The sequence below is a fragment of the Metopolophium dirhodum genome, chromosome 1 (assembly GCF_019925205.1).
Source record: "Metopolophium dirhodum isolate CAU chromosome 1, ASM1992520v1, whole genome shotgun sequence".
Taxonomy (NCBI): domain Eukaryota; kingdom Metazoa; phylum Arthropoda; class Insecta; order Hemiptera; family Aphididae; genus Metopolophium; species Metopolophium dirhodum.
The window spans coordinates 89,708,072-89,721,752 of NC_083560.1; the positions used below are offsets into that span (position 1 = coordinate 89,708,072).

Below are 13,681 nucleotides of genomic sequence, written 5' to 3' on the forward strand. Positions count from 1 at the left end.
GACGATTTTGATTGATGTGCTTTAAAGCGAACCATCACAGATATGTATACGGTTGAAAAAATTGTACCTACTGTTAAACTTATTTTTGAAAAACAAAAAAATTTTATGAATTTGGGGAGTACTAGAACATTAAACAGAATAATTTAGGAAATGGGTTTCAAATTTCGTAAAACTGAAACTAATAAACTAATTGTTGATAGAAAAACATAATATACGTTTGAAAAGAATAGAGTACTTACAAAAAATACTTGAGTTTCGTAGACAAGGTAGAAAAATAGTGTATACTGACGAAAGTTACGTATTATCATCACATGTTAATAAATCATGGAGTTCCGTGGATGATGACAATACAGTAAAACAAAGTTTAAGTAAAGGAAAGCGTTTAATAATTGTTCATGCTGGAGGAGAAGAAGGTTTTGTTCCTAATGCTTTACTAACATGGAAGCTCAAAGCTCTAGTGGTGATTACCACGATAATATGAATAAAGATAATTATTATAAATGGGTCACAGAAAAATTACTAACAAATTTAAGTAAAAATTCTGTTGTGGTATTGGATAATGCGACTTATCATTGTCATCAATCTAACCGTGCTCCAAACTCAAATAGCTTAAAAAAAGACATGATAAATTGGTTAACCGAAAATAATATAAGTTTTAATTCAACTATGTTAAAACCACAACTTTACGATATACTACGTAAACACAAATAACTGTTTATTAAATATTCTTTGGATAGTATATTAAGTAAAGAAGGCCATGATATTATTAGACTACCACCGTATCATACGGATTTAAATCCCATTGAAATGATTTGGTCACAAGTAAAACAGTACATTGCAAAACAAAATCATAATGGTAGCATTAAAAAAATTGCAGAACTGTGTAAACAAAAAATGGAATCTATGGGCAATTCTGAGTGGGGAGCAGTTTGTGCAAACGTGAAAAAATTAGTAACAGAAATGTGGAAAAATGAAAGTTATATGGACATCGAAATGGATAAATTAATAGTAACGTACGGAGAAGATACAACTGACGACAGCGATACAAGTACTGAAGATGAAGACGATGATTTAGGTGTAGCACCACTACAGCCTATTGTTATGTATATTAAAATTGTAATTTATAATTAAAGACCGGATTTAATTGATATTGCAACTTTTTTTGTAGTTAAGATAAATCAAATCTGATCAAATATGTACACAATTTGTATTAATTACTGTCTTTCTGTTTAATTTTATGTTGCAATTTATTGCAATTTTTAATGTTTTTGCAATTTTTTTCAATTTTGTATATTTCACGTAATCAAATGTACAAAACAAAATTTTTAACTAATTTTATAATATAAAAATAATAACATTTTTATGAATTTTTATTATTGGTTTGATTAATATGATCTTAGAAGTATAAAGGAGTATTATCTATGTTATTTATCGCTCGTCTGGAATTTTCTATCTCAAATTACTGTGACTAGCGATAATAACGACTACGAAAGCTATAAGCGTCGTGTGCGTTTACCCGTTGATACGTACTAGTACCTATTTCTTTGATCAGTTTGACCGCACAAACCGACCGTGAACGTATTCGTCGAAATGCCTAAAATAAAATAAAATTTAAAAAGTAAAATATCGAATTGGATTTGATAGCACCTGTAAGCGTGGACTACAGGAGACTCGGGTCAGGATTAATTATAGATCAAAACACTAAGACTGCGGTCAGATAAAGTTTATATTACTGAAAAAGCTTATTGATTCGGTTGCCCGGAGGACACGGTGACGAAAACGGCGTCACCGGTCGCTTGGCAAAATAACACACTATCGTACGAAGGTACGCGGCGGCTTTACAAAAACAGAGCTCGGACGACTCGACTGTACAACTCGTTACTCGTTACTCGTTACTGACTAGACGGGCCGCCGTCGCGGTCCGTGCCGGTACAGTGGGCTCGAGGCGCAGTGTGACCAATCTAGGGCACACAGTGCCTCGGCCCTTACAATAAATCAATAAAAATTACTGGGTGCTAACAGATTGCTCCTTATAATGAAAATAAAGAAGTATTTTCATCAGATGGAAAGATTATGATTCTTTTATATTATTTCTTCTTTTCGAGATTTTGTCTCGTATGTGAAAAGTCTGTGTCTACTGAAAAAAAATATCTATTAGATCATCATTCCAAAACAAGTAAGTTTTGTATTTTATACTCATACTATACGTAATAGTGTAGTACACGTAACTCCATGTTATTTTATATCAAAAATACATGTATATTTATTTTAGTTCAACACATAAATGCATTACAAAGGAATAAAGAAAGAAAACAGCAGATTTTCATTACTTCTCAAATCTCGAATAGTAGAAATGTATTGTTTGAAGATTTATGTAATGCATTTGTTGCTGCAAATATTCCTTTGCATAAGCTGGGTAATCATGTGTTAAAATCATTTTTTGAAAAGCATACTGGCAAATCAATTCCAGATGAAAGTACTTTAAGAAAAAATTACATACCAAATATTTATAAAAGCGTAATGGACCAAATAATTAGCGATATTGGAAATAATTACGTTTACATAATTGTTGACGAGACAACCGATCCAAGAGGTTTGTATAAATATTTTTTTTTTGATTTCTCATATAATAAAACATACTATTTTCGTTTAGGTTTGTCTATTGCAAATTTATTAATTGGTAAATTAGATGGGACGCCTAGTAAATCATATTTAGTTGCATGTAAAGAATTAGAATCCACAAATGATGAAACTATTTGTCAGTTTATTAATTCCTCGTTAAAAATATTTCCTGGTATTGAACAAAAAGTATTACTTTTGATTAGCGATGCTGGTACTTATATGATCAAAGCAGCAAAAACATTAAAAATATTTTTTCCAAAATTAATTCATATCACATGTATGGCACACGCAGTTAATAGAGTTCTAGAGAAAATTCGAGAATTGTATCCTTGTATAAATAAATTAATAAACAATGGTAATGTGTTAAGTACTTATTTAAAATTTAAATACATTTGTAACTTATTTTGTTTATTTTAGGAAAAAAAAGCTTTCCTCAAAGCACCATCAACAATAAATAAATACAGAAAAGAAATGCCGGGTTATGTTTACAAATTATTGAATATGCTGTCTCCTAATTATATTATTCCTTCAAGAAAAACAGTTTCTAATAGTTTATTGCCCCAAATGTACGAGATGGTTGTCCAAAGAGTAAAAGATAAATTAAAAAATGTAACTGCTGTATGTCTTACAACTGATGGGTGGACATCAAGGAACAATGAAAGTTTTTTGGCAGTAACTGCTCATTTCATCGATCCAGATAATATCACTGAATTATCTTCAGTTTTGTTAGCATGTACTAGTTTCAAAGAAAGTCATACAGCTGATAATTTAGCTTCGTTTTTGAAAAATACCGTTGCTGAGTGGGGATTGAGTCAGCGCATAACTGTTGTAGTATCAGATAATGCTGCAAATATTAAGAGTGCAATTGAAAAATGTGGTTGGTGACGGTTGTCATGTTTATTTATTTATTTATTTTATTTATTTATTGGAATATACGGGCTAGGCCCTTTTTTACATAGAAAAAACAAGTAATAATATGGTTTACAAAGAAAGAAAAGTAAATAGAAGATGGAAGAGAAAAAAAAACAAAATAAACAAAAAAATAACAATATAAATAACAATAATACTAAAAATGTACATATGCATTTCAATAATAATATATATGACGGAGCTAACTAAAAGAGAAAGTGGGGTCCAGATTGGCATTATGCATCATACGCCTTAAAGGCTCATTTAGTAAGTAGTTGGTGGAACAAAAAGGGACATGAAATGGAGTAATGGAGCGGGTGGAGCGTTGGGATACTTTAAAATTAATTAAGGATAGTAAAGTTGGGGAATCAACACTACCATCTAACAGTCCATTCAAGAACTTGCTACCCATAATGCGCCTGCGCTCTGCCAGTGAGGCTAGATTAAGCTGAGTAGCAACTGGGGAATAATCATGAGGTGGAGATTTGATGCCTAACAGGAAGCTTGTAAATCGCAAGAACCTGCGCTGTACCCTTTCGACCTGGCAAGCATTGTCGGCAGTATGGGGATCCCAAACAATGGCACCATATTCAATAATTGGCCGGACTAACGAACAGTATAAGACTTTCAATGACGAAGTTAGGTTAAGGTTCTTTGACAATCTCATTATTATACCCAATATTCTTAGAGCTTTGCAACAAGCCATTTCAATATGAATGCCCGGGTCAAGGTTACTGGAGAGTTTGAACCCAAGATCCATCGTAAATCCATCACAGCGAGAAATTATTGATTCATGAATATGGTAGGAGAACGTTAATGGAGAGCGGGTTCTAGTAAACGTCATGGCTTTACACTTACCTAGGTACAGTGACAAACCTAATTTAACAAAAAGAGCAACAAATCTATCTAAATCACTTTGTAGATTAAGACTGTCTTCAATGCAGTTTATATTCATAAAAAGCTTGATGTCGTCCGCGAAACATAAAACTTGACAGTGTTTTAGTGTTTTGCTAAGGCTGTTGATGAAGATGGAAAAGAGCAAAGGGGACAGACAATAGCGGCTCACCAGTGCCACAATCTTTTAGAATTTTCACTAAGACAGCATGGTTCAAGGTATCAAAGGCCTTATTAAAATCCGTGTAAATAACGTCCACCTGTGAATGATGTTGGAAAGCGTTGAAACAATAATTATGAAAAATTAGGCTGTTAGTGATAGTAGAACGACCAGGGCGGAAACCGTGTTGCTCTTCCATAATAATATTATTGAATGATCTAAGAATATCCTTTTGGACCAATGACTCAAACATTTTGGCAATATGCGATAAAATTGAGATGGGTCTATAGTTAGAGACATCAGTTGGGCATCCGGACTTCAGAATTGGCGTTATAGATCCCAGTTTAAGAATGTGTGGAAAGATGCCTTCATCAAGTGATTGCCTAAGAAGAATCCAAAGGGGGTATGATATAATGGATTTCAGCTTGGAAAGAAATACACCGGGTAGGCTATCCGGACCGACAGATTTGTTACAATGTAGTTGAGATAATTTTTGGTAGACATCATCTAAGCTTAAAGAGACGTTGTTTGGCAGGTCAAAAGAGTAAATGTCTGGACTTTCAAAGTCACATGGAATCACCTTGGAAGAATAAACTGAGGAAAAGTAGAAAGAAAACATCTCAGCTGACTAGTGCTCGTTACTAGAGGATGTGCCATTAAGAGAAACAACTTTAGGGATATCCTTGGGATTGGACCTACTATTGTTTATGAATTGCCAGAATTTTTTTGGGTTACTTTTTAAGGAGTAATCTGCTTGTTTGGCATAGTCAAGAAAACATTTTTTTGAAAGGTATTTGAATTTAGCACGGAGAAAGGAGAATTCTTTGTAATCATGACTGCTTAGAGATGACTTAAATCTTACGTGGGCCGTTTTCTTTAACGCAACAATTTGTTTCAATTCATGGGAATACCAAGGCGGATATGTCGATTTGCGGAATGTACACTTTGGGATAAAATCAAGTATAGATTGGTGCAGAGCGTCGTAAAAAGTGTTGAACGCCGAATCAATATCAAGAGGATGAAAGGTAGAATACCAGTCAAAAGATCCCAAGAAAGAACTGATTTTTAAATAATCTGCTTTATTAAAATTAAAAAAATGATTGGCTACGGTCACATGGTATACTACTAGAACTATTGGACAGAGATATGCAAAGTGCTGGGTGATATGAATCGGTAGGAACAGTCGGTTCGAGTGATTTATTAACTATGAGAAATTTGTTGGAGGTAAACACAAGATCTAAAAGAGATCCATGGCCATTAAAGGAATTGTTCATTTGATAGAAGGAATGAGTTGCAAACAATTCGGGAATACAGGGAGCTCTAGCAGTTGAGGAGTAAGAATATAATAACCCATTATCGTCATTATTCCAAATAATTTCGGGTAAGTTATAGTCACCGCAAATAATAGTAGTATGGTTGATATATTTATTAATTAAATTATTTACTGAACTAGCATGGGATTCATACAGTTGAATGGACGATAAAGGAGGAATATATTCACCACCAACTACATAGCTTGAAGTACCTAATGAGAAATTAACAAAAATCTGTTCGACATTTAAGCAGCTTGTTTTAATTAGATGAGATGAAATATCTTTACGAATGCCAATAAGAACACCACCCCCTCGTAGACAGTTGCTTGTTAAAGAGCATCTGTCAAATCTATAAATATTGTAATTAATGAGACCAAGTTCACAATCTAAAAAGTTGGCACTTAACTATGTTTCTGTTAAAACAATAAGGGTATAATTAAAATCTGATACGTTACATTTAAAGCAGGTAAGTTTGGTTCGGAGTCCGCGACAGTTCTGGTAGAGGCCGATGATGGTGGCGGGGCAGATTACTTGAGCTGTTGATTGATGGGAGGAGGAGGGAGGCTTACATCCCCGTTTTTTGAGACGGATGGTCCAACTTTCGGCGAACCATTTTCAAACATAATCTTTAGACCAACCTCGCCATCCCTTATTCTGCGATCAAGCTCAGCGTGACAATCACGCAACAGTTTGCACTCAAGAACAGTTTTGTCTCTGACTAACCGAAAACTATCCAAAAATGTGGTGCCGGAATTCCTGGCTTGGTTGAATTGTGTTAGGGAACTGGCTGCTGATTCGGTAGTCATGAAAATGATTTTAACAGGACGAGCAGCATTGTCGCTACAAATTTTACCAAGACGAACCAGTTTCGTATTCAAAGGAATAGTATTCCCGAGTGATTCGAGAATATCAGTTATATAGCTTGTCTGTCTTGAGCAATACGTTGTGGAATGTCCGTGAAATCAGATTCCGGAACACCATAGGCAATAAGATTGAGGCGACATCTATCACGTTCAAAAGTTTCCTGCAGTACTTGTCCAACAACCGACTGTGGTTGTACAGTATGACGGGAAGACTCAAGGCTAGATACTTTTTAGGGTATTAATTTCATTGCGGAGCAAGGTATTTTCCGCCTTAATCTCGGTCAATTGAGTGCAAAGGCTAGTTAGCCCGCACTTTAAATCATCATATTGGGATGCTTGTAGAGCTGAAGAGGCTTTACTGGAGGCTAGTATTTCAGATTTGAAGGACTTGAGAGCAGTCATAAGGTCTTCATCAGAAATAGATGTAGATACAACGCGGTGAGATGAGGCTCTGGTAGTTGGTTTAATAGGTGTGTCAAGTTTATTTGGCATAATGCACTTAAATTAATTAATGAAATATTTGAAGTAAGAGGAAACCGCTGGGTCAATAGTAAAGATGCCCCTTAAAATGGATGGATGGTACACAGGTACACGTAGAGCACGCTACCACGCTGGACCGTAGCTGGGAAACTTCAAGACCTATCGTTTAAGTCTCCGGGGGACGATGCCAGAAACAGCTGTTCAGTGATACTTTGATAGTAGGTAGAGATAAAGACAATTAGAGTAATTGATAAGGTTCTTACTTGACCCGAAAAAGGAAGATTATGTTGCTTGATTGTGAAGAAGTAGATGCATAAATGAAGTTAAAACGACGCACAACAACAGCGGGGAATAACACGAACAAAATAAAACAGTACAGAAATGTGTAAGAGCGAATGTAATAAATAAATTGCGCTTGAAAACGGAGCGAAACACAGTACGAGTACCTGTTATCACGTATGTATTTTGCGCATGATATTAATTTGATTGTCCATTGTAGATTTACTAAAATTGAGCCTGTTGTAACAAAAATTAAAGACATTGTATCTTACTTTAAAAGAAGTTCTCATGCATTAGCTAAATTACAGAAATACCAAAAACAAACGGAAAGTACAATTTTAAAGTTGAAACAAGACTGCCCGACACGGTGGAACGCGACTTATGATATGCTGGATAGAGTATTGAAAATAAAAGAGCCAATAATTGCAACATTAGCCATTTTAAACAACACCGAATTAAACTCTCTTACTCCAAATGAATGGCAAGTTGTAGGACAAATCTAAATCTAGCTGTTAAAGTTTTTTTATGATGTTATCGTTGACATAAGTGCTGAAAAAAATATTACAATATCAAAAAAAATTATTTTTGTAAAAGCAATGCTTAAAGTTACACAGACATTTATAAACGACACAAATTTACCCAGAGAAGTACTGGATATGGTCAAAACTTTAAAAGAAAAGATGATGATTAGGTTTGACAGGATTGAAGACAATATACTTAATGCTCAAGCTACAATTCTGGATCCTAGATTCAAAAAACACGGATTTATCAGTGAAGACAAATGTAATAGGGATATATCTCAACTTCGTAATAAATTACAAAGCATAAGAACAGAACAGTTAGATATCCTACCTCAACAATCATTTTCTTTAGCACCTCAGCATTACAGCTCAGCAATCTGGGAAGATTTTGACGAATCTGTGGTTAATGCCATTGGTGGAAATAATTCTACAGTAGCAGGAATAATTGAGTTAGACAAATACTTGAACGAACAAATCATCAGTAGACATGAAAATCCACTACTTTGGTGGTCAGAACGACAAAAAGTTTACCTACGACTCAATGAAATTGTAAAAACCCGTCTTTGTATCATAGCCACATCTGTTCCATGTGAGAGGTTATTTTCAAAGGCGGGACAGGTAATTACAGACCGTAGAAATAGGCTTGAATCAAAAAAAATATCAAAAATTTTGTTTTTAAACCATAATATGTAATTTTCAACATACATATTATTACACATACATAATTTGTATATTAATTGTAATAATAAAAACCTATGATGAACTAAATGTTAAGTTAAACGTCAATCAGGTAATTCAAAAAAGTAAGTATGTACTTGAGCAAAATAAATTAATAATGTTAATCTTTATCATGAAGTATTTTAATTTTTAGTTAATTTAAATTAATATTTTATAAATTTAAATGAGTTATAATATCAAAGCTTAAGGCGCCAAGAGGCATTTAAAATGTATGTTTAATAAACTATAACTCACCTGTTAGTTGTTACTTGTTACATCCAGCTTCAATCAATTGTATATTATTACCACAGAATAGATTTAATATTTTAATTTATTCTGTGTAGTTACAACGCTTTTGAGTAATAGGACTTTAAGTATCACAATTATCAACTCCAATTATTTTATATTGTGTCATGATCATAGATATAAATACAACAACAAAAGGAAGAAAAATAAGATTCACCAAAGGTAAGACGTAACTAGTATGTAAAATGTTTTATCAGATTATCACAAAACTTAAGGTATTATTTGAAATATAAATAATATAATCAATTATCATTTGTTGTTGTGATCACGGACACGATTATAGATAACTGTTAAACTAAAATTGTGCCATTGTGGTTTGAAAATATCATAGGACATAATAATATAGTGATTACTCAGTGGCGTAACTAAGAGGGATCAGAGGGCGCAGTCGCACCCGGGCCCGTTCGTATAGGGGCCCAAAGAAATAAAAAAAAATTTTCTATTAATTATTAATAAAAATTTAAAACTACCTATATTTTTCTATTATAATATAGTATTGAACAAATCATTTTTTTTATTAATTCAAAATTGTTAGATACGACCTTTTTCGCTGCGGTAGGCGATATGGGTATGAACATTATTATATTAACGTTTTACGTCATGTTCATGAGTATGATACTACAGAAAAAACAATTTGAGGTTTAAAGTTTTATCATTACTGTTAAAAGTTGGGTTTTATTCCTAACATATATTTATTAATAGACCGGCTATCAATCGACCGTCTGTCATTAATCATTACGATTACGTTATCCGTTTATCGTTTTGATATTATTTGAAATCTTTATTTGTTAGTTTGTTCGTAAAGTTTGTAGTAGTCGGTCGGTCAGTCGATGACAATCGCGTATATTTCGATTTTATTTTCGTGTAGCCGTTATTGTTCGTTATCGTTCGTTTACGCGTATTCAGTTTTATGTTCGTTATCGTTCGTGTGCGCGTATTCAGTTTTTATTGAATATTTGTTATTCAAGTGTATAATTTTTTTTAAATTTATATTTTGAAATGAGTAAACCTATGAGTGGAGCACAAAAGCGCAAAAAAAAAATAGAACAAAAATTGAAAGATGCTAAACTGCCCAAATTAGACAGTTTTTTTAAAAAATACAGTTGAATCTACTTCGGAAAATCTTACTATAACTACATCTGTTTTTGAAATACCACATGAAAACTCCGAAAAAAATAACGTTATCGATATTTGTCAAAATATGAACAATACTGATGATTGTGATAAATTGTTAAGTAAAAATATGACGATCATTTGCACAAAACAGTATCCTACTGATATAGCTAATTATATACAAAATTCAGTTCTGAGACATCTGAGTGTAGAAGATAAACAATTTATTGTTGAACATGGTCCTTGTAGACCAAGTGGTCCTTTCAGTCGTAATGCGGTTGGACGATGTTTTGACGAATCATTTTATTACACCGTATCAAAAGCTGGACTGCGTATTTCACGATCGTGGCTTTGTTATTCACCGGAGCTCCATAAATGTTACTGCTAACCTTGTTGGCTTTTTGGAGACAATAATATTAAGCACCAAGAATGGATACGAGGATTTAACGATTGGGCCCATACATCACGAGGAATTGAAAGACATGAAAAATCTATACCTCATAAAATGGCATGCATGGCTTTTTATTCATTTCAAAATCATAACACAGTAAACGAAAATCAAGAAAAGCAAATCAGAGATGAAGCAAATTATTGGAAACTGGTATTGGATAGAATTATAGCTACAACGTTAACACTCGCAACTGAAGATATTCCATTTCGTGGCCACCGAGAAAATAATGAGACAGAAAGCAAAGGTAAATTTTTAGCGATAATCGAATTGTTAGGTAAATACGACCCGGTACTTACAGAATTACTCCAAAGACCTAAAGGAACCATAAAATATTTAAGTCCGGCAATTCAGAATGAAATAATTACAGCACTAGGAGATAAAGTTAAATATGATATTTTACTAGAAATAAGAAAAGCTCCATTTTTCAGCTATATTTCTGACTCAACACAAGACATATCCAAAATTGATCAACAAAGCCATATATTTCGTTATGTAATTGTGATGTATGATAAAGAAAATAAACCAGTTGACATAGTTATACATGAAAGTTTCATTGGATTTGAAATTATGGAGGGCCAAACGAGTAGTGAAATGGAACAGCAACTATACAATAATTTTGAAAAAAATAAAATTGATATTAAAAAGTTAAGAGGGATTGGATTTGATGGAGCTGCTAACATGAGTGGTGTTTATAGTGGATTACAAGCACGTATCAAACACACTCAGCCACTTGCATTATACGTGCATTGCGCCGCTCACAATTTAAATCTTGTAATTAATGACTCGGTTAAAAATATTACTGAAATTCAAAATTTTTATGAAAAACTTGAATGCCTTTATTCATATTTTGCAAATAGTATTAAAAGGTGGGCACACTTAAAATCAGTGAGTTCTGTGTCTGTTTCACTCAAAAGACTATGTACTACTCGATGGTCTTCACGAAATGATTGTTTAAAAGCGCTTAGTTTGCTTTACGTAGATATTTTAAAACTTTTAGCATATATTTCACTTATGGGTAGAAATAAAGATGAAAAAAGTAAAGCCTCAGGTCTTCAAAACTATTTTCAAAAGTTTGATGTAATTTTAATAATTGTCATCGAATCCAAAATTCTCAACTCATTACAAATTGTATCACTATTGCTACAAAAATCGGATATAGACTTACTTAAAGCTTTTGAACTGCTTCAAACAGCCTTGAATAAAATAAAAGAAATGCGTGATAAATTTGAAGAAGTGTTTGAGGAAGCTAAACAAATAGCAATTTCGTGGGGAGTTGAGTCAACGTTCACTAAGATAAGAAAAACAAAAACAACTAAATATTTTGATGAATTAAGTAACGATGAACCATGATGCTGAACAATATTTTAAAACACAAATTTATTATCGTACTCTGGACATAATTATCAAACAACTCGAACACCGTTTTAATGGTATGAACCAAGTAATAAAACTTTTTTCTTCAATATTACCAATTAATATATGTTCAATGAATGAAAATGAACTTAAACATTTAACTACCTCTTTGGTAAACAATTATGAACATGATTTAACAATAGATTTGGTCAACCAAATTATTCAATTTAAACGTTCGTTTGAAAATCAAATTTCAAAATTAAATTCTGTACATGACTTGGCAAAATTTATAATTGTAGACAATTATTTAATAGCAGCAAGTTTTCCAGATTTATGTACAGCTTGTTTTCTTTTTTTGACAATACCAGTGACGGTGGCCACCGCAGAAAGAAGTTTTTCTAAACTCAAAATAATTAAAAACTATCTTCGAAGTACGATGTCTCAAATTCGTCTGTCAAGTTTGGCAATAATATCAATAGAAAAGAAAATTGCGAAAGAAATTAATACATCAGATATTATTTCTACTTTGGCAAATAAGAAGTCCAGAAGAATGTTTTAAGTTTTGAGTTAATTGTTATTTATTACAACTGCTATAACTGTTTACTAATTTTTTTTGTATGTATATAATATGAAGTATTAAATTAATATCTTTTATTTAAAAAAAAATTTTTTAATTATTTTAGTAAGGTGAATACACTCCCCCGGATCTTCTTAATATATATAGGTACCTGGACGATGGGGGGGCCCGTTGAAAATTTCGCTCCCGGGCCCAAATTTTGAAGTTACGCCACTGTGATTACTATTTACTTTTACTGTATGGACAACAAAAATAATATTAAAGTTCAGATCACGAATGAACGACTTTTTATTTTTTCACGATCCGGATCGGTTCGTTCACAAGTTTGACCCGTTTAATTTGATCCGTTCGTTCGCGAACGTCACATCTCTAACAGGCATCATTTACAATATGCAACAATCCGTGAACATTATGAGAAACAAATTCTTTTCCATAAAAAATTATAAATGTATCAATAAAATGTTGTAACAGTTCTTCAGCATAATCAGAATATTTTTGCAGAAGACTCTTACTACACAAAATTCGCACAGCTACATGGAGTGTCATAATATGATCTATAACTTGTGGATGTGAAATATCTTTTAGAACAACTGGACAGGTATATAACAAGAACTGTCTTAATTCTGTGGCTTTCCATTTACCAATAAATTCAATTTTTGTGGTTTTCGAGCAAAGTCACTTGTAATAAAATGTTTTATAGATAATAATTTTGAAGTCAACAACGATATTTTAGCATGAGGTAAACGTACGAATCTACAATGTGGTTTGCCCTCTAGCCACAATTTATTTAATGATTTTCTTAACAACACCGATGCATATTAAATGCATATAATCCAAACATATTCTAGTAATAGGTTGCTTAAAATTTGGAACCTAACCTGCCATTCTTGATATTTTTGCCGCCAAGATACCCAGCAACATACATTTCGGTACTAAAAACATACTGGATTTAAACTCTGATCATTCCTCGGTTCTCCTAACTATTTCAGCCACGCTACTTGCACGTATTAAGCCACCCAAATTATTCTCAACCCTTACGGATCACATCAAATTTCACGATACAGTAAATGAAAATATTAACCTAAATATCAGGTTGAAATCCAATCTTGATATTGACGAATCA

At 32.9% G+C, this 13,681-nt stretch overlaps 2 protein-coding genes across 2 annotated transcripts; one reads left to right on the plus strand and one right to left on the minus strand.

Moving 5' to 3' along the window:
* Window positions 1-3,733: 3,733 nt before the first annotated feature.
* Window positions 3,734-4,375, minus strand: LOC132944595 (uncharacterized). The gene has a single exon (XM_061014035.1). It carries the CDS (start codon window positions 4,373-4,375, stop codon window positions 3,734-3,736), a length of 642 nt encoding a protein of 213 aa, XP_060870018.1.
* A 6,307-nt stretch (window positions 4,376-10,682) lies between these two features.
* LOC132944610 (zinc finger MYM-type protein 1-like) lies at window positions 10,683-11,978 on the plus strand. Its single transcript, XM_061014056.1, has one exon. It carries the CDS (start codon window positions 10,683-10,685, stop codon window positions 11,976-11,978), a length of 1,296 nt encoding a protein of 431 aa, XP_060870039.1.
* The last annotated feature ends 1,703 nt before the right edge of the window (window positions 11,979-13,681 follow it).

Excerpts from the sequence above, each read along its gene's own strand:
- LOC132944595 (XM_061014035.1), bottom strand. The coding sequence starts at position 4,375 with ATGACGTTTACTAGAACCCGCTCTCCATTAACGTTCTCCTACCATATT.
- LOC132944610 (XM_061014056.1), top strand. The coding sequence starts at position 10,683 with ATGGCATGCATGGCTTTTTATTCATTTCAAAATCATAACACAGTAAAC.